The sequence below is a fragment of the Vigna angularis genome, chromosome 2 (genome assembly GCF_016808095.1).
Source record: "Vigna angularis cultivar LongXiaoDou No.4 chromosome 2, ASM1680809v1, whole genome shotgun sequence".
NCBI classification, from domain to species: Eukaryota; Viridiplantae; Streptophyta; class Magnoliopsida; order Fabales; family Fabaceae; genus Vigna; species Vigna angularis.
This window is the reverse complement of record NC_068971.1, coordinates 1,030,070-1,051,819: the sequence shown is the minus strand read 5'-3', so window position 1 is coordinate 1,051,819 and position 21,750 is coordinate 1,030,070. Positions and strand designations below refer to the sequence as shown.

The 21,750-nt window shown below is 28.9% G+C and overlaps 2 protein-coding genes across 5 annotated transcripts; both read right to left on the bottom strand.

Annotated features, from left to right (window-relative positions):
* Nucleotides 1-4,608: 4,608 nt before the first annotated feature.
* Nucleotides 4,609-8,172, bottom strand: LOC108321744 (uncharacterized). Of its 3 annotated transcripts, none has more exons than XM_017553596.2 (4): nucleotides 7,874-8,172; nucleotides 7,524-7,778; nucleotides 5,793-6,009; nucleotides 4,609-5,484 (listed from the first exon to the last, which is right to left on the bottom strand). In XM_017553596.2, the coding sequence occupies exons 2-4, from the start codon at nucleotides 7,749-7,751 to the stop codon at nucleotides 4,994-4,996; spliced, it is 936 nt and encodes a 311-aa protein (XP_017409085.1). In that variant the 5' UTR covers nucleotides 7,752-7,778; nucleotides 7,874-8,172; the 3' UTR covers nucleotides 4,609-4,993. The 3 variants fall into 3 exon arrangements, with proteins under 3 accessions (XP_017409085.1, XP_017409086.1, XP_017409084.1); XM_017553597.2 differs by having other exon boundaries at nucleotides 7,524-7,740; XM_017553595.2 differs by having other exon boundaries at nucleotides 7,524-8,172.
* Nucleotides 8,173-18,928: 10,756 nt separating this feature from the next.
* LOC108321724 (heavy metal-associated isoprenylated plant protein 21) lies at nucleotides 18,929-19,970 on the bottom strand. 2 transcript variants are annotated; one of them, XM_017553569.2, is made up of 3 exons: nucleotides 19,759-19,970; nucleotides 19,567-19,638; nucleotides 18,929-19,361 (listed from the first exon to the last, which is right to left on the bottom strand). In XM_017553569.2, exons 2-3 carry the CDS (start codon nucleotides 19,619-19,621, stop codon nucleotides 19,066-19,068), a joined length of 351 nt encoding a protein of 116 aa, XP_017409058.1. In that variant the 5' UTR covers nucleotides 19,622-19,638; nucleotides 19,759-19,970; the 3' UTR covers nucleotides 18,929-19,065. The 2 variants fall into 2 exon arrangements, with proteins under 2 accessions (XP_017409058.1, XP_017409057.1); XM_017553568.2 differs by having other exon boundaries at nucleotides 18,931-19,361; nucleotides 19,567-19,642.
* Between the last annotated feature and the right edge of the window lie 1,780 nt (nucleotides 19,971-21,750).

The following is a 21,750-nucleotide window of genomic DNA, read 5'->3' as shown; positions in this document are numbered from 1 at the left end:
GTGGTAAGTGAGAAGAAATTTAAAATTTTGTATGGTTAAAACGTACACTTTAATATTGCTGAGAAAAAACCTTTAATATATTTTTAGAAAATACAAAGGTATTACATAGAACTTCATATGATGATGATGGTAAAAATATAAAAAATAAAAAATTAGAGTTGATAAGTGTTTTAAAATAATGAGAATGAGTATTTTAATGTTAAAATAATTCAATAATATAAATAAGATTTCATAAACTCGTATCATCATCTAAAACACTTGTCCTCTCATCTAAAACACTTTCCATCTCTTTAGAACTCTTTCTCTGAGTTTCTTTTCCTTTCTCTCTACAATTTTTTACTCCTCGATTATTTGTTTGACGATCAAGAAATGTGTAGAAGATCACCGTAGTGCATTCTCCAACACCTATAGACAATTTATATTCTAGAACAAGCAAGTTTCGATTCCTTTTTTCTTTCGTTCTTAGTTTAAGGCCATGCATAAGGGTTTTTCCATGGCATGTGTCGTTTGACTTTCTTTTCTAATTCCTTGTTGATCAAAGGTTCTAAGGACTTTCTTTTATCACAATTATGTGTTCTGTAGGCGTTTCTAAAGTTCCTTAAGCTCTAAGTAAGCAAGGGTAGTGCAACATGTAGAGCTTAGTCGCATTCTCTTTAAGTTAAGGGAAGCTAGTGTTTTCTTTTAAATTTGAGTTATGAAGTATGAACTATTTTACATGATGTTTTAGTATTAATTGTGCTTAAATGATTGAACATGGTTGAATGAATCTGTTTGGATTTGATTATTATTTGGAATGTTGTTGTTGTGAAGTGTATTGATGATGAATTGGGTGTATAATGATGAGAAGAAGTTGTTTATGCTGAGTTATGAGTTATTTCAAATTAAAAATAGAGGTTTTGAGAGGTAAATTTTATAAATAAGGATATGAGAGAAGAAACAACAATTTAGGACATATCATATAGTCATTTGAAACTTGTTGATACTTTAAGTTGGAGAAATTTGATAGGAAAAAATAAACATGAGATAGTAAAGTGATTTTGGAAGGGTTTTAAGTACGATTTTAGAGGTTTTGGGTGGTGAGATTTTTATGTAGTAGGTTTGGTATGATGTAGAGGGTTTGAGGTCTGTAGTTGAATGATTTCTAACTGGTTTAGACCCTTAGCTTGTTAAGTTATTATTTTGAAAGAATGAAAGTGTGAGTAGCAGAAGATCCTAGTTTGGAGGTCTTTCTCTTTTTGGCAAAGGGTGTCTTAACATATTAACCTTGTGTGATAGCTTTGAGTGGGTCAGTTGTTCCACCACACCAATGCAGAACCCCCATGACTCGATTTATACTATATTTGGATGGCCAAGTATAGGTTTATGGCATGATTAAGATGTTTGTTTCATTATGTATGAAATGTGATAAATGATGCAATTTTGTTTATACCATGTTGGATTATTTTATCATTAGTTTAACTTTTTTGTATATTCTTTGTTGTTTTGTTACTATGTGTTAATTTCCAGGCACTGATCATCTAATAGGTATGGGCATAAGAAAATTACATATCTTTGGAGTGAACATTAGGTAGAGATGGCCCTAGCATGTAGTTATCTTAGTATAGACTTGTGTTCTTTGGTTTTAGATAAACCTTTTTACACGTAATTTTGATTTAGGATCTTGTATATAAAGTTAATTGTAGCTATATTTTGTATAATTGTATGTATTGAATAAAAATCCCACATTTTATTAGTTCAAATTTTTTCTTGGTGTCTTTCTACAAACCGTCCAAAGTAAACTAAATTAAATTTTAATAAACTCTAGAAACCACCGTAAGCCTTGCAATATTTTTTTTAATATATATGAAGGATTCGAATTATTTATCAACTAGCTGAAAAATCTGAAAAATCAACATGTACTTGAATAAAAAAGTTTACTTAAGATAAAAAATATCTGGATCGTGCGAAGACTCAAAGCCCAATGGGTTTGTGAACAACCTAAGGGGGCTTCTTCCTGCACCCATTATTTTCTTCCTACAACCCCAAATTTTTCATAATGGCCAAAACATTCTTTTGGTTTTGATTAGGTTTAGGTTTTTATGGAGGAGTAATGGGACCGGATTGTGAAGGATGGGTGCATGTTTTTGTTCATGTGTAATGGGGCATATCCGGTTAAGATGATTGGATTCAGGGTTAGATAATCTCATTATATGTTTTGGTTAACATCATAGAAGGTTGAATTATAAGATATGATTTACATAATTAAATTTCAAAATTCAGTACTTAAAAATAATAAATAATTTCAAAATCGATAAACATATAATTTTATGTAACCCAATTTCAAAATTTGGTACATATAAATAAAATTGGATTTCAAAATTTAGTAAACATACAACTTTTTGACAATCAAATTACAAAATTCAATACATATAAATAAAATTAAATTTCAAAATTTAGTGAACACACAACTTTCAACAATCAAATTACAAAATTCAATACATATAAATAAAATTAAATTTCAAAATTTAGTAAACACACGACTACGTAGTACACTGAATTTCGCTATCACTGCATACAAATAAAACTGAATTTCAAAATTCGATGAATATACGTAACTTTAGATAACTAGATTTTGAAACCTGTTACCCAGTTACACATACAAACACAACCAAATTTCAAAATTCTATAAACACATTATGTTCATATTAGCGTGTACTCTTCACTTTGAAGTCATGTCTTCATAGGCTCATCAGCACATAGTCTCTCAGATGATTCTGGAATGTAGTGCTATGAATTAATAATGTCAATTTATTTTATCCAAGTTGCACTAATTTCCCCTTAGGCTAAAGATGACAAACTAAATTTATTCATTTCATACATCATACATGGTCATTGTTATGTGTTTTAACATATTCCAAATGAAGCTTTTTCTTTCGTGTTTTGCATATACAAGAAACCATTATTAGCTAGAGTTGGGATTCTTCATGAAGTGTAGATTTTATGTTCCTCGTTCATCATTCATGTTGAAAGTCTCATATCAACTAGAGATAAGACCAATTTATAGTTTATAAATGGGTGCAAACCTCACCCTACAAGCCGGTTTTGTAGGGTTAAGTGAGACTTAAAGTCCACTTCTAACAATTCACTTATCGATCCTTCACTGCATAGAACTATTGGTGTCTCCTTATATTATGGAAAGGAATGTAATACGTATTCGCCAAAACCCAGAAAGCCACAATTTTCAGCATACGTGCTTTGCTTAATTTAATCAATTCACAAAGTGAATAAGCTTTCAAGAGTAACTAAAGTCAGAGGTTTCCCTTTCCTTTTGAGCATTTTGTATTCCTGTAATTGTTGGGTTGTCTTTATCAGCTTTTGGATGGAAGAAGATGCATGCATGCATGTTATGGTTTCTCTATCCCTAGACATATAATTAATTAGATATTGTGAAATCTAGTTAGTATTTACCGGATTTCAAGATTTGGTGAATGTGTGTCGGATTTTAAAATTCGATTATATAAAGTTTTGAATGTTTATCAAATTTTAAAATCTAATTATATGAAGTAGTGTATGAATTTGATATTTTGAATTCCGATTTTATTTGTGTATATACTAAATTGCATGTATCTGATTTCGATACGTATGTTTCGTGGTGAAGTCACCAATTTACTATGTTCTAAATTACGTAATCCGATTATCAAGCTCGGATCTGTTATTTGAACCAAATTTCATATTCTTGTACACAGTCATTTTGAAAGGACGAAGTGGGAAAAATAAAATTGGAGGTGCAGAAAGAAAATAATAGGTGCAAGAAGTTCCCAACCTAACAACATTTTTTTATCATAAAGAAGATGCCCATCGAGTTGATAGTTAGTCATCATTACTACGAAGATATAATGATATTAAAGTAAAATATTAATTTCAAATAATAATTCCACTTGAAAAAAGTAAAGTAATAATCAAAAGATTCATGATGATTACAGTATAAAAGGCAAATCAAGTGCAAAGTATACAGTATAGAATAGAAAATAAGGAGTAAAATGGAATAGAATAAAAAATGTCTATTGTTCGTTCATACATACCTTCTTTTTATACTATTAACAAATTTCACTAAATATATAATAAATATACTCCTATAGCAATTGAAAGGAACAAGATTAAAATCAATATTCAAGCACAGAAGTTCAAAAGTTAGTGCACATGTGGCATGTTCAATAATTGTGTTGCTTTCATATTCCAAGCTTAATAAAAATTCAAAATCAATCATTATATCCAGTTAGACTGTTTCATCATCTTCACAACAATAGCCATTATATAAATCTTTATTTAATCTCATTGTACTACATTACTTTTAAAATCCATGATCGCCTTTTAATTTAATACAAGAATTATATAAAGCCTCCAGTTCAATAATATTTTTTTTAACTCAAGAAAAATTGTTTTTAAGATATAAAATGTTTTTTATGGCCTAGATTCTTATTTAAAATGAAAAAAAATATGTATTAAATTTTATGTTATGTTAATATGCTCAAGTAAAATCTTATAAGACTTAGATCCAAAACCCACCACTTTGTAAATGAAGCTATATGAAATTCTAAAGACTATTATTGTTGATCACTAAAATATAATCATAACAGTAATATATATATTTGTATTGAAAGATAGAAAAAGAGAATATGGTACCAAAAATTCCCAGTCCCAACAAATAAACGAGGCAAGGAAGTTCTATGAGATAGAATGGGTACCCAGTACTTTGTGATTGTCACTGGACACCGACCAAAACTTTCACTCTGAAATTGCGACACCTCAAACATGGACAAGTAACAAAGAACCATCGTATTGTAAAATGGCTTATTGTTGTTTCTATGACTGCTGCCTATATGAATCTCTTGTTTGTTGATCAGACTTATTAGGTAGCAAATGAAGATTTCATTGAGCAAGGAAAATAGCCGCAAAATTATGTATTCATTTTCTTTCAGTCTCTTCACAATTTCAGAGCCAAAACCTGTACATGTCAAATTGGTCTGAACATGGGGTGTCTCCATCTCTCAGGCTTCATCCGCCAGTTACTTTCACCGTTTCTGGGTTTCAACATTCGCTCTATTTCCTTTCCTGATTGAAGACAGGATTGTAGTCTCTTCAGATGTCCACGGCATTGCTTGTGATCAAAGCAATTGTCGTCGCCAATGTCACTGCCTCCGGGATGCACGTATCTTTCGCATGGTGACTGCCACTTGGCTTGCAAGTATGCTAAAGATCTCCATGGAGGAAGTGGCATGGAGTTCTGCTTCAAAGAAGATCTACTAGCTTCCTCCATTATTCCAAGAAATTGTTTCAGCCTTGCAAAGGAACCCACATAGATGGCAGGAAGCGAATGCAGGATCCTATTATACGAATCAACAGCTCTAGCTATTTCAAAGTGGCTTCGGAAATCAATATCAACAATCAATCGTTCTAGGCTTCCCGAATGATTGTCAACCACAACATCGATATATTCATGATCACCTGTGCCAAAAGTTTCGACAAGAAAACATCAGCTGTGATTAAAGCATATGTAAACACATGTGCATATTGGGCAAGTAGAATCATGGAACAACACAGCATATGAGATACTAAGGTATGATAGAATATGCCATTTCACTGTCCTAACATTACTTAGCATGGTAAAAAGCACTTGATGCAAACAATACATGAAATTTCATATTTACCACCCCAAGCAAACCAATGGTAGCAGCTTAGTAATGGATATGCATGAAGCAAAAGTAGAATTGTAATTTTGGTGAGATAACACACACACACACAGTACGGTATACCTCCAGGGACCTTGCCTCTACCCGGCCATTTAGATGCACAAACTCCAGCATCATAGCCAGAAAGCCTCATCAAGTTCACCAGATAAAACCTGATACAGCTAGCATAACATGGACCAGAATTCATAACTTTAAGGTTGGTCTCATTCATTGACCGTATGAAGGAATGTACAACTGAAAGCAACTCACTCTCATGCTGGGCCACTGATAGCTTACAGATCTGTTTCATAGACATGAAAGATAGTCAGGGAAGTTGTCAGAATATCTGTTGATTTTAAAGAGGGGACATTTAGGGGAAGATAGAACAGAGTATTTTAGATAACAAGAATGCATTATTCTAGAGAATCTGTAGAACATAGGTTACTAGGTTCTGCTTATCATCCAATAAGTATAGACTCTCCATGTGTACAGAATCTTGATAGATTTAGCAGAGATTATTCCCTAAGATAATAATAGGCGATGCAATTTCCTACAAACTACTACATATGATAGACTAAGAATAGGTAGGATGAAAATAAATTGAATAACTGGAAGTGGAAAAAAGAGAGTAAAAGTTAAAGATGTTTAGTTGAAGAGAAATAGAAGAAACGAAAAGAGATATAGAAAAAAAAAAAAAGAGAGTAAAAATACATGAGAATTAGTGCAGTGGATCTCAGCAATTCTAGAATTATTTATCCTCTCTTTCTCTCCCACCGAACAACTTATATTAATTCCCTCCTTTCTCATCTTCTCAAACAAACATACCATAAGTACACTGAAACATGAGATACCTCACTCAACATATTATTTCCAAGTACATAAAATGTTATTATTTTCAACCATATCTTTTATCCATAGTACATTGGTAGGAAAACATTTACTTGTACAGTAAACTATAAAATGGCAATCCTATTTCTTTATTCTGTTTCCATATAAAAATCCAATTTGGCAAACGCTCGAGTTTCAAATTATTGAGAAAGGACTAGAAACTGCTTCCAACCTCCAACCCTACCCATGGAAAATAAGATATTACACGTGGCAATTTCTCAATCAAAAACCCAAAACTAAAATGAAAATCAGAGATTTGAAATGCATGTCCAAACTAAAGCCATAGCGCTTTAGGATGTGTTTGCTAAAGCTGCTTCACACTTTTCAAGGCACATTGATCATGAATACTTGTCTCTTGTTGGGTCCATGTATGACATGGTTCAACAACAATACTTAAGTGTTCTTATAAAGCTCTGAAAGAGCCTATGTAAGTGACCCTTGGCCCTCTCCAATACTCTCTTTTTAGCTTATTTCACAAATTTTCACAATTGAGCTAATCAACAAGTTCTCATTTGATCATGGATAAATTCAGCTATTTAAATAATCCATGAAAATGAAAAACAAATCTTGTGTACAAGATATCACATCCAATAAAGAAAAATTACCAAAGAATTTTAACACAGCAATGCTTGTGAAGATCATCCAATCAAATACAATAAAAATTCAGATTATTGATAAGTAATTAAAAGTTGAAATTAGCTAACAGATTTATCACTAACATATGTATATATGTACTAGTAAAAAATAGAGCATAAATCAATTGACATGCAATTGTTTTTGTTGAGTTTCAATTGAGACAGAAAGCTTTTGTAATGTAAATACAATCATGCTAAAAGTGTAATTTTCATTTTAATTATTGTCCCTCCAACACAAACAAAATGATTCTGCACTATCATTACTCAATAGCGAGAGGTTCTTGGCAATTACCTGAATCCTCTCAGCGAGTTGAGCGAAATCAGAGAGACCTGAATCGCTGTCACTGCTACACAAAGACTCGGCGCCACTACTTCCATTCTCTAAAAAATCACTAACCATAAGCGCCAAATCGTGTTCACTCTCGTGGCTGAAACCGCCTGCAATTTCGCTGTCGCCTCCGGTACCGCCAACTCTAGCCCACAAATCGGAGTCGGGGGCCATACAAACCCTGCAGTCCATCCGATGTCAGCGACGTCGTTCACACCACTTAGGTCCGAAAACGACACCGTTTCAGACAATTACCACCGAGGCACAACAACAAAACAGAATCAAAATTCGTCCTAAATTCACAATTTCTGTACCTTAATTTCACAATCCAATTGAACACGAGGTCCAATTCGCTAAAACGGATCAAAATTTCGATTTCTTTTGCGTTTTCTTTGCTTTATTAAATCAAAAATTGCTAAAGTAAATGTTTGTTTCCGTGTTTTAACCCTCTCCAAGAATTTTGAAGAATTGGAATGGGAAAAATTATAAATAAAAAAATAAAAAAAAAAAGAAATTGGCCTTTCGATCTGAAGGGATGAACAAAGTCGAATGGCAAACAGAAGATTCTTCCTTTGCAAATGAAAACCCAAAAGATTGGAAGGCGAGTTCCTCGGAGAAAGAAGACAATATAAAAGGCATAGCTGACGTCGAATGACCATTTTGCCCTTCTGTGTGTGACTTGGAGAGGGAGGTTACGTTTATGGTTTCTTTCTTTCTTATCACAAAATTTAATTAAAGAATTCTTAGTTTAATTGACAGATCAAATTGATAATTCTTAATATTCTAATTAGTTTCTTTAACTGTACTTTTCAAACGTGAAAAAATAAATAAAATACTGCAACTTGAATCTTAATGAACTAACTTATAAAATTACAAAAATTAAGAAAGATAGTTTAATTTATATATACAGATAATGAGATCATTAATAAAATAATTACTTCTTTAGATATCTTTTCATGCAAATCTTCATAACTTCGTGATAGGTTAATAGTAAAATTAAAATTGTCCATTTTTTAAATATAAATTAAAATGGAATTATAAATTTTATGGAAGACCAAAATTATTCATTTTTAGAATATATGAATAGAAAATTGAATGATTAAAACTATAAAAAGCCAAAATTGACTATTTTTCAAATATGTCAATATTATAATCAAACTATTAAACTAAAAACAAACGTATACTACCAAAACTATTAAACTATATGAAAATTATATTATTTTTAAAAATATTAGTTATTTGTAAATTACTATGATATATATAATAATTATTATTATTACGATTAAACATGTTTTATAAATTAAAAATTTTAAAATGATTTCATATTAACTATATTAAATGTCAGATTGAATATTTTGTCTTTTTATATACTGATGGTGTAATATTATAAACATTTAAATATATAAAAAATAATTAATCATGTCCTAGTTGATAAATAAATAAATTTTATATACTGATGGTTTAATATTATAAATATTTAATCATAAAAAAAATTAATCACATGCTGATAAACAAATAAAAAGAGAATTGATAAACTGTATAAATATTTTTTTAAATCCATAAATTTCAAACAATGAAGTAATTAATTTTATCAATAATAATAATAATAATGATAATAATAATAATAATAGTCTATACTTATATATAAAAAAATATTTTGTGCTCATGTTTACTTTTTAATATTATTTTTAAAATAAAAGGTTTTTTAAATTAAAATAAATATTTTATCAATTTTATTTTTTAATAACTGTTATTTTTAAATTTAATCAAATTTTTAAATTTGATCTTTTTAAATTTAATTATTTTTTTAATTATAAAACTACCTAAAAAATAAAAATTATTTACAAAAAAATTATTAAAGAGAAACCTACGCGGCTAAACTACACAATCATCTATCGTCAAAGTAAAAGTCATGGTTCTTGTTCAACCCTCAAACAGTTGACTTTGTCAACTTCTAGTAACTAAATTATTACGAAAAAAAAAAAGAATTGTGTTTAATTATATAATCATGTGAGAAAACACGTAAACGTTTTAAATATATGGTAGGACAACACCCAGAAATGAACTTCGTCTGCTATGCCAACCATGCATTCTTATATTTATTTATGTTTAAGGACATTCAATTTTATATGTCACATAAGAAAAATAAAATTATACTTTTCTTTTACAAAATTTTAATTATAACTTAATTCAGTATATTCAGTTTGCTGATACAACTTTTATTCTAAATTTAATAATCAATCACCATCATGATTTACAATATTTTTTTATATTAAAAAGATATAACTAAACTAAGATTCTTGGTCGCGCTGTTGCATACCCATCATTGTATAATTTTTAAAGGAATGTAACGATTTTACATTTTTTAAATCATGTTATTTTTTTAAAAATTTAAGTATATTTATGGGTTAATGTGGATGTTAGGGTTACCGTTAAAAATATATATTTGATCACGTTAGTTACGAAAGTTATTCGTGCAATTTATATATATATATATATATATATATATATATATATATATATATATATATATATATATATATATATATATATTTTTATTATAATTGATTTAAAAAATATATTTAAATTTTATTGGGATGAAAAAGTAGGGAACGAATTTAATATTTTAGGAAATTTAAATTAATGTAAAACGCGTTTTATCATTTTCTTGAAATATTAGTTTCATCAACGAGGAATTATTTTAATAAATATTAAATCCAAGTGTAAATTAACTATAAAGAAAGGCAATTGTAAGTTGTATCCAAGTAAGATTTAGTTTATTTATTATATGACATAAAATAAAAGAGAATAACATAGTTTGGTGATAGTTTTGTTCTTATTGATCATGATCTCCTTTCACACTTGTTCCACCTTTCAATATATAACTACCTACTAATACTTAATTTTGATGTGTATTCGTGATTTTTTCCTATTTATTACTTCTTATATTTCACTTTCAATTTTAATTCAAGTCTTTCTTTTAATACTTAACTATTTTTGTATCTTCTTCGCAATACACTTACATATCTAAGATTATGTTTAATGAACATTGTCTTATTGTTTTGTTTTAATTGATTTAAGTAAACATACTTTTGTTATTTTTTTCTTTTAAACTTATTCTATTCTTAATTACAAACTTAAAAATATTTATTATATTTGTTTGAATATCTAATTTTCTTTTAATATACACACAAGTAAACATCAAGCAGGAAATAGACACGAATTTACAAGCAGTTTATATATACAAAAATTATACTATCATTTTTTCTCAAATCATTCTAAATTATTTCTAACATTTAATCTGGGTCAACTTTAATTGTTTAAATAAAATATAAAATTATACGAAAATAGGGAAATAATTCAAAATAATTAAAATTTTGAGATCAAATGAAGTAATAGAAATTACGAACAAAAAATTGGATAAAAATGAAGTAACATGAAATTAAATTTTACATTAAGAGTTACAAATGAAGAAATAATTGAATTAGATGAAGAAATAATTGAATTAGGTGAAGAGGGAGGGAATGCATTAAGTGGGATATATATATATATATATATATATATATATATATATATATATATATATATATATATATATAATGAGAACGAGAGTAAAGTTTATGGTTGGAATTTAGTGAAGACACATAGTACATGCAAAGCAACAATGTAACAATTCTTTCAAACAAATCATCATTTCATTATTCTTTGTCCTGTCCTTGGAAACTTATAGAATTTTTGTTTTATCACTTTCACTGAAAATTATTCTTATTCATATTTGTTTTATTAATAAAATTCCAACTTAAAATATATTTTTACTATAAAGTATGAGTGGTATTGAATCTAATCTTTCTTAAAGTAATATTGAGTGAGAGTTGTAGGAAATAATGTAATTATGAATGACATAGAAAATCTGAAGCATAAAAGCATCTTATAACCTCATATTATGAAAAAAAAAATCATTCAAAAATCATTAAGAATGGAATAGCACACACAAAGATACATTTATAGTTTTTTTTTTAACATTTATTAGTATAATGTAAATTTATAAAATGTAAACAAAGCACTATACTAAAAGCAAAGAAAATTATATTTTAGACTTAATGATGTTATAAAAGCAAAAAAAAAATATACATTATATTTTGGACTAAATAACGTGGATTGCAAATAACCTAAAAAAGTTAGCATTTGTGGTTAATTTTTATGTGTTGAATGTGAAACTTTAATTTTAAAAGAAAAGAATATATAAAAAAATAAGTAAAAACTAAATAAAGTTAACTAAAATTAAATAAGTTTTTTCATAAAAATAACCACTGAATCCATTACAATTTAAAGTACGGTTCTGCAGGGATACAATACCAAAAATCCCTATTCAAAATTTCATTAAAAAATGTAAAATCCATTCTCTTCCAGTAAAGGGTTTATTGCTTTTTTTTCTTATCTAAATACTATGCTATAACTATAATCAATACATATATTAAAATAGTTAAAAATTAGGACACAGAAGAAAAATAAGAATTGTGAAAGATGGCATTATGAAATGAAGAAGACATAAAGAAAGGCCATAAAGACAGCACATGTGTTAGGCACCACATTTCACTGGCTTATCATTTATGGGTGATGAAGAAAAGAAGGACCTACCCTATAGGTTAGGGACACAAAGCATCTTCTTGGTATGAATCCTCACTGTCTCTCCCATGAACTCTGTAAATTAGAGAAATGACACTTGGCAGCTATACAACACTTGGACCACTTCTTAAGATTCCAACACCTAATAAACCAACATCAACATTGTCTTCACCCTCCATAATATTCTTCACCAATCAAAACTAACAAGGCTGTCTCAGTATACCACTGGATAACACAACCCCACACTATCATTCTTCTGTTAATCTCAACTCAAGTACACTGCTAAAACTATTTTAATCCCAATCATGTTTTTTCTTCATCATTCACTTTAATTATTAACAATTCTACTCTTTGATGCCTCAAAATTATGAGGATTCCATGCATCAATCTATTCAAAATCTGAGATCTCAATCATTGATGCAAAAAATTTCTCAATCTAGAGGATCAGTTCTTACCCTTTTACTTGTAATGAGATAAAAGTTAAAAAGTTTTTCTCAATTTGGTCACTGAGCTAGAAAGAGAGGAATTTTCTTTATAGCTTTTAAAGTGATTTAGCAGGGTAGCAGATGCAATAAGAATGAAAGAGAACAAAACGTACTGAGATTGGTTTTTACTTTTCCGAATTCTAACCTCTACATTCGAACTTTCTAGGTTGATATGTTTCACCAGTGCTCAATTGTCTTTGTTCTCTGCACAAGGACTTCAGACTGCATAAACACAGTGAACATTAGGTCGAACAGGTTATGTGCACACATGTATTTGTTAGATGGAACTGATAAGTCTTCATTCTGCTATGACAGAAATATAATATCCATTTGAAAAATTGGTTCTTTCAAAGATCACAGTGTGGCTTGTCAGATTAACAAAAGTTTTCTGTCTCTTTCTACATATGAGCTTGTCCACATGTCACAAATAACACCCATTAGCACAATATGATTAATGAAATAATTAGCAGAGGCTTAAGTATATTTTCATGTAAACACACTCTAGCAAGGGCATAAGCATGTTATGTCAAATGTCGAACAGATGATCAGACATTATTGTTATTATAAATTAAAACAAACACACCAACACCTGCTACATAGATTCATGACAGCATGCATGTTGAACAAATCAAATATTCAATGTGATAGTTACAGAAAAGTACCAGGTAGAACATCTCAACCTTAAGGGTTAAATATGAATTCTAGGCCACTCGAAGTTCAAACAGATAGAATTCTTGTTTTAGGCTTTGATTAAGAAAAGAAAGAAAAAAATATATCATCAGTTTATTATTTTAATTTATGCTTTGAATAATATTTTTGTATAATTAAAAATTTATAATATTATTCTTAATACGTAAGTTTTATAATAATTTAAATTGATGATAAAGAAATACATTTTTTAATATATTATTTTAATTTAGAATGAATAATATTCATCGTGATACACTTTTATTTTTGGCTATTAAAAGAAGAGAATACACATTATTGAAAATGTCTAATTGAGAGATTAAGGGAAGTGAAAATCTTACTGTCTAAGTTGTGTGTAAGATTTTTTTATTTTGAATTAAGGATAGATAAAATAAATTTGTATTAAAATAATAGCAGCAAAAATAGAAAAATAGTAAAAAATTACAAAAACTCAATTGTTTACATATATTTGGTGTAATATGGACCAGGAGCTGTTAAAACAGCCTAGCTTACCTCAGCCCTAACCTGTATTAATTGGTGCGGAAAGCCCACGCACCAAATCAGACGAGAGTAAAAAAATGTCAAAAGTAACCCATGGGCCCAAAAGGAAAAAAAGCCCATACTATCCCATATCAGGCAGTTTCTTTCTTCACCTTCGTAAGTTTCTTCTTGTACTCCCATTAAAAATGTCTCATTTTGTTCTTTTTAGATTGTGTATTTTAGGTGACAAAATTGAGTTTCGGATTAGCTAATGTAAAAGTAAAAAATGATTAGTTTCGATATGGTATAATTCATAAGTCATTTGAATTATTTCTTACAAAATTCTATTTTTTTTTTCAGATCATGCAAATTTTTTAAAAATAATATAAATTTTAAATTACAGAAATTATTTTTTTGCTTTCATGTATAGTTTGAAAGTAATTTTTAATTTTGAGGTTGTCCAATTCAGAGCATAAAGAAATCTTTGGAAGTGGGTTTTTTTTAATCTATATTTAATTGTTGTGCATGATAATATTTAGTTTCAATGGTAGTATTTTTTTTTATAATGTTGGAGATGTCATTATTATTAAAGATAAGGCTAATTATAATATATGTAAGTGAAGATAATAAACGAGTTAGACTTAAAATTGCTCTTTAATATAATATCATAATTTATTCTAATGAAGTTTAAATTTACTAAAACATTTTTAGAACAGCTTTAAAGTATCGTTTAAAGACATCTTTAATCGTAAAATTACTTGCAAGCAACTCAAAACAACTTCTTATGCTCACCTGCTGGAGATGTCTTTAATTATTAAGCAAATGTAAGGAGAAATTAATATTAGAGGCTATAAATAAATCTAAATAGTTTATTTGTCACATGATTTAATTTAATTTTTTTTTGTTATAATTATTATTTTAGTTCTTGTTTTACTTTATTTAATTGGTCACTGAATCCCTTTCTTTTATTTATGGTTATTCTTTTTCTATTTTATTAAAATAAGCAAATCTTTACTATATGTGAATTTGACCGCCACTGGCTATTTTGTGAGATTGTCTTCTAAAAGAACAATTTCTTAAAATTTGTTAGTTTGACATTAGGGTAAGTTTTCAACGGTTTCAAAATCAATCAAGCTTTTCATCATGTAACAACCAAGAACACAAAGTCAGTTTGCCATTTTCTCCATGATAAGTTTCAACTGAAGATTCTAAATCAAACGTTAATTTCTTCCCATCATCAATATAATTAGCAAATGTTTCCACCAAAAGTAAGAGCCAAGATTATTTTAGAACAAATTATGCAAAACTTGGAGTAGAAAGCAGGAATTTATCAGTTTGAGGGAGGCAAAGAATATCAGATTAAATACGCAATCTTTGTCTGTTATGAGAAGTGCAGCTTGAAGGAGACTATTACAATATGTCACACTCTATTCTACAGCTAATTATTCTGTCAAGTCCGAATTCTTATGCTCCAACTCTATATTACAAGAATCAGTCAAGGATTTGCTCCAATCACTGATTTCTATATGTTCCCTGTCATATCAGAATGTTACAGTGTTCCTATAAATAGCTAGGAACACTTTTGTTGGTGGTATGTATATATACATCAGTTGTATCAGTTTCACATATACTGTCTTTTGTGAAACTAAAACACTGATTATAGTTTTGTGAAACTAAGAGAACATATGGTTGGTTGTTAGTGGACTTTTTATACGACAATCAAAAACATGTTATGAAAAAAGTTGTTTATCATGCAGAAGAAGCTTCTTTCAGAAAAATGCATCCATTTTGAAGGGTTGAGCTCTTGATGATTGATGAGTTACCTTATGAATAAAGTAATCATGCATGCGTGGCTCTTTATTATGAGAACAAAAAATGGTCAAAAGGGAGAGTGATTAAGTTGGAATATATATTTATGGTGATGCTCAGCGGCTTTGGTTGATTGTGCCAATGCTATATATAAAAAAGCTGGAATATATTTGCTTAGTAGCTACCAAAGCAAAGCATTAAATAAAGCTTTCTTTACCTTCTCTTTTGCATTTGGCTGGTCCTCATCAACATCAGATAAGATTACCATTACAACATATCAGATTCAACTACAGTACTCTTTTTAGTGATGCTGCCTGCATTACTCCATTAATTATCTAACTCATATACTAAAGTGAAATTTCAATCATAGAGGGATCTGTGTTCTACAATATTGTGAATTATTATAAGATTATTATTAGGGTACATAAAACTATCTACTTCAGGTGTAAGCTGCAAGGAATGGATGTGAATCATTGGTTTAGCAGGTCACTGTAAGTTACAGTCTTTTGTATCATGTCTTGTTTCTTCTGAAACTCTAATGTTGTCAAATATAAATGATGTTATATTAATACCAGTTTCATTATTCATTCTCTTTTCCTAATTTGATAAGTGAATAGAATTAATATAGTTACTATATTTCTTAATTCTGATGTAGATTTCCTTGACATGGTTACTGATTGGACATTTTCACTGCAATTTACATCATAAGATACCTTTACATATATATACACACACAGCTAGATAAATCGAGAAAGAGTCTTCCTTTTTTCTTTTTACTTTACGCACATGTAATAAATTAGATATAATTTTAAAACAAAGTTAATTTGTATTAACACATTCCTTTTAAAGCTTGTTTATTCTTTTAATATATAGAACTATTTATACGTATCTTACTCAACCAAATGAGTTATACTTTTGAAACTAAACTATTAATAGTACGTTATAGGTCTATATATAGATATACTGACCTAATGGATTTATACAGTAATCAAGAGTAACCCATGCAGGATGTTTTCACATTTCATCATAAAATAAAGAGTTAAATATGGTTTTGATTCCTTAACTTTTAATTGAAAATTGAAATTAGTTCCTTTTCAAAATTTTGCCCTAATTTAGTTTCTAAACTTTAGAAATGTGTGAATTTAGTCTTTTTAACTAAATTTTATTAACTTTATTTAATGACTAAATTCACACATATCTAAAGTTTGGGGACTAAATTGGTCTAAAGTTTCAAAGATGGACTAATTTCAATTTTCAATGAAAGTTAAGGGACCAAAAACACATAAAATAAATTAATACAAATTGTATTATATATATCCTATATAATTGCTTGTCATAAGGACTGGGAAGTTAGGAAATTTTAATTTTAAACCTATTACTTATAATACATATTAGTAGCCTCTATCAATGTTTTTAAACCTTTTCTATCTAAAAGGATTTTCTATTTTCTAAAAAGAGTGATTCTCTAGAACACCGTCAGCCACTTGAAAAATAATATATGACCACATTCAATGTTTTACTTTCTGATAAATAATATTTTGACACACAAATTTTGTACGTTCATTTGATACTTATTTTTTTTATTTACTTTTTATTCATTTTTTTCTTTTAGAAATATCAAAATTTACTTTTTTTATAACCATTTTATTATTATGATATATTTGAAATAAATATAGATATATATCACTTTACTATTATTCTTTATTTTTCCGTCAGTTTGCATTAGTTTGTCTAAGAGTCGATGGTTTTTGTTTTATAACATTAAAAATTTATTATTTCTACGATATTCTCTTTCCCGAACATGCACCATATACTTCTTACCTACGTAACTAAGTAACCTATAACATATAAACTCTAAGGTAGTGACTGCATATTCCGTAGTATTTTTATGAAAAAAGCATTGATGTTTACTTAAAAATAAATAACTCCTTTCAATAATTATTTAATTACCTACATTTTAGATTACACAAATCTTAGTAAGACACTTTATTATAACCTACAAAGTCATTTACCTTAGGGTACAAGTCATGAATATTTAGTGCTATTTTAAAAGATAATATGCGTTATGTGTTGAAAAGGAGTAAAGTAAAAATAACTTAATTAAATCAGGGAAAAGTTAAAAAAAGAAAAGACTTTTGGAGAGAAAGGAGAATAATTAAGGTGTTCGTAGCTGGGAAAAAAAGAAAGTGAAAGAGAGAAGGAACCTTCTGGGATTCAACGGATAAAGTGATCCCAAAACGTAGAATAAGTCCACTTGCAAACATTTTTGCAAAGTAACATTACAACATGATAACAACTTTATCACTAAAAGATTTGTATTGCAAAAAACAACAATGATTGTTCTGTACCAAACCTTAGGAGCATGTAATAATCTACAACGATACTAGAAAAAAAAAATTAAAATACGTGTTTTCTTTGTTCAATCTCCTTGTCAACTAGCACTAATAAGCAGTTTTGTTTTTCTGGGAGTGAAAACCCTAGTTAGAGTAAGAGTAATATCTTTAGTACAGTAATTATGAACATGAAACATAAAAACTAAGTAAAAAAGCAAAAAGAAACATATAGTATATATGAAATATAACGTACAAATAATACATAGTCAATTAAATATATGAAAGTTTCGTGTACGGGCAGCATGCAATTCCCTACAAAAAATGTGAAATAAAAATCTGTCTTTTTTATTTTTCATAAAAGTTAAATGTTGTCTTATTCCAAAAACATGGTACAATAAATATATATATGCTATTGAGCAACTGAACTGACCAATCCTTGTTTGTTAATACAAAGTTCCTTATAAATCGTTCTTTACCTGACATGTTATGATGAATAATGATGCTTTATACACAGTCAATAATTGTTGTAAAAAAAGGGTTAATTATAGTTTAAGTGAATAGACATTGGCTTAATGAAGGAATTAGGAGTAACAGTGGTCCTTTGCGTTATTCGATTTGTCTGTGGTAGGCAGCAAGAATCAAATTCCCCTCAACACCTTTCGAAAATGATTTCTGCTATTTTATTATACCTTCTAAAGTTTTTGATTGCACTCCAGCGTTTTTCAGTTTCCACGAAGTTTCAATAATTGACGCTATGGCATTCAGAGTTTTGTACTAAAGCACATTAACAAAAAGTAGAAAAAGGATATATATATATATATATATATATATATATATATATATATATATGTGTGTGTGTGTGTGTGTGTGTGTGTACTGCAGATACATTCATTGACCCTTCTCCATCACACTTCCAAGCACCAAGTGTAAAGACAAATCTGGTAGATCTAGAGCCGTGTGAAATCAGAAATTTTTATATGTAATTAATAACATAGAATTAATAAAGATTGATCCAAGTTGTATCTCATAACATCATCTAATATAGTTTCTCCATTCTGTCAGATATTGTTGCTTACGTTATACATTTTACATGATGGAACATGAATTTACGTTGTCTTCACTGAAAAGGGACATGAATTTCTCTTCTGTCTCAGCAGCAGAAGGTGTAAATGTCTGCGTGTTTCGAACATAGCCGGAGGGTGCCCTTTTGTCATAGACGCCGGAGGCATGAGGATATGTCACCACATGCTGTGGAACATAGGGCCAAAATTCAGCTCTTTTCTTCCCAGTTCTCTTTACCCTATTCAACACCTTGTTTGGATCAACACAACCGTTCACAGTCACCCTGCTTTGCTTTCGGTTTATCTCCACAGATTTTACTCCTGCAACACATCACACTAAATCATTAACCTTAGTAAAACTTGTTTTGCATAATGATGTGCTAACATAAGCTCTAGTAGAAATATAAAATCAATCATTACATTCGAGAGATACTGTCAGTTTTAAACTTAAATTGGTTTCGACTTCTAAACTATGTATATGATTATGTTATATAATAGTACTAAAACTTGGAATAGAGGTTAGAACCTTTCATTGTGGCTACTGCATTTCTGACTTTTCGTTCACAGCCATCACAGTCCATTTTGACTTTGATCTCGACTGTCTAAAACGAAAACCAACACATATATGAGTAGCTGCTATGGTTGAGGAATGAAAGTTAGAAAAGTGTGTGGGGAAGAAGAGAGTATGAAAGAAAATGGTGTTGTGAGAAGTTCCTACCTGCATTGTTTTGGTCTTTGGGGTTGGAACTGTGCAAAAGTTGGAGATGATGTAGGTAAGTGCACCCATTTTCCTTTCCAAAAAGCAAAGGGCAAAGATGGTGAGAGTGAATAAGATCAGTGAGAGAGAAGACAGACACAAATCAAAGATGAGGGTGTGGTGTTTATATAGGAAGCTAAAGATTCACAGCTATGGAGAGAAGGTTGAACTTCGAAAGCAGTGTCTAGAACATTAAATTAATATAATAAACGAAAAAAATGTAGTGGAGATAGGTGCCCATAAAGCTAGATTAGTGGTTTATAAGAACATGGAAGATATATGCTTTAAAATTGGTCTTGTGGTGCCATGTTCCTTTGGAAAAATAAACATTGTTTAAAATCTACGCAGAATTATGAAAAGTGATTTTTGGCTGTCTTCCTTTTCTGTCAATGATAAGAATGGCTTGCTTTCCAACATTCCATACATCCATTCAAACTTATACGTTGCGATTTCTTTTGCCAACGTATCCTAAAATATTATTTTTACTATTATAAAATTATATTTTGATTAAGGTAATGTGTTCATCCTAAAATATTATGTATTGTAATAAAAGTAACTTTTAAACTAAAGTATTTGTTCACGACTAGTTTTTCACATTAACTAAAAAATTCAATAAATAACTATAAATGGCATGGTCTTAAGATTATGTTACATTAGTTTCACATTAATTATAACTATAAAAATATTCAATACAGATAAAAATATGAAACACATTTCTATATTTTAAAATCCATGATGTAGTATTAAATTGATATAAATATCAAATTCATGCTAATTTTTGAATTTAATAAAAAATACACAATATATTTTTACACATGTACACACACATAGCTGACTTTAGTATTTATGTATTATTAGTTAAAATTTGTTATATTTTCATTAAAAAAAAGTATTGTTAATATAATTTTTTAATAATTATTTTAAAAAATTAACAAAATTACTATAAATAGTAGTTTGCAATTAGATGTGGTGTAAAAGTGTGGTACATGTGGATACATATCTTTTGAGAACTCGTTGTCTTAAAAGACACACCTCCCATGACAAGTACAACGAAGTACCTTTTCTTAACATAAGTATGTTCTTCTCCATGACACAGCACTGGTATGAGAAAACGAAGATAAAAAGAATTTATCATAAAGCGAAAAATAGGTGGTAAAAACAGATAAAATACTATGTCCAACACCACGTATATGTTTTATTATTGTTGACGAAGATGAAAACATAATAATCTTACAACAGTCATGTATGTTTTATATATATTGTATAATATGATTATCTCGTCAGAACAAAATAATTATCAATCTACGATTTTATAAAAATTGGCTAGGTAATTGACTGGTTAGAAATTAACATCAAGATATTAAACCTAAATCAGATTATCACGATTAGATTGTAATTAGGTTCATGTTAATTGAAAGTCTATCTTAAAATCTAGAAACAGATAGTTATCGTATTATGATAAATTAATTAAATGTACATTTGTTATTATATATTACATGTACATGTGATAGAGACACTATATTTGAATGTAATATACATTGTATTAAAGTTGTATATTGAGTCAAAATTAAATTTCCAAAGTTAGTTAAATTATTTTTCCTCCAATCGAAGAGAAGAATAATTGACCAACCTAAAGTGCAAAGTGGAACCCTAAAAAAATAGGGCAAAAAGAAGAAAAGCATTATTCAACCCCACATACTTACAGAACAAAACCACCGCCCAAGGATCAAAATTCTCTGCTCACTTCGAACAGTTTTCTGCTTTTCGTTGTTCTCCTCTCACATTCATTCCTTCCAATTTTTCATTTTCCATCAGTCCTTTTCCCTCTCCATAAATGTGCATTTTTTTATATTAAAATATACAAAATAAAATTATTAATATTCTTTTCTTAAATTTTTGTTATTGTTGGAAAAAGAATAATTTATGTCATTTTCCCTTTCACACAGAAGCATT

Excerpts from the sequence above, each read along its gene's own strand:
- LOC108321744 (XM_017553595.2), bottom strand. The coding sequence starts at position 7,751 with ATGGACTGCAGGGTTTGTATGGCCCCCGACTCCGATTTGTGGGCTAGA. Across the intron at positions 6,010-7,523 it reads AACTCGCTGAGAGGATTCAG|ATCTGTAAGCTATCAGTGGC; the intron begins GTAATTGCCAAG and ends TCTATGAAACAG. Across the intron at positions 5,485-5,792 it reads TAGAGGCAAGGTCCCTGGAG|GTGATCATGAATATATCGAT; the intron begins GTATACCGTACT and ends CTTTTGGCACAG.
- LOC108321724 (XM_017553568.2), bottom strand. The coding sequence starts at position 19,827 with ATGGGTGCACTTACCTACATCATCTCCAACTTTTGCACAGTTCCAACC. Across the intron at positions 19,643-19,758 it reads CAAAGACCAAAACAATGCAG|ACAGTCGAGATCAAAGTCAA; the intron begins GTAGGAACTTCT and ends TTTTCGTTTTAG. Across the intron at positions 19,362-19,566 it reads TGCAGTAGCCACAATGAAAG|GAGTAAAATCTGTGGAGATA; the intron begins GTTCTAACCTCT and ends GATGTGTTGCAG.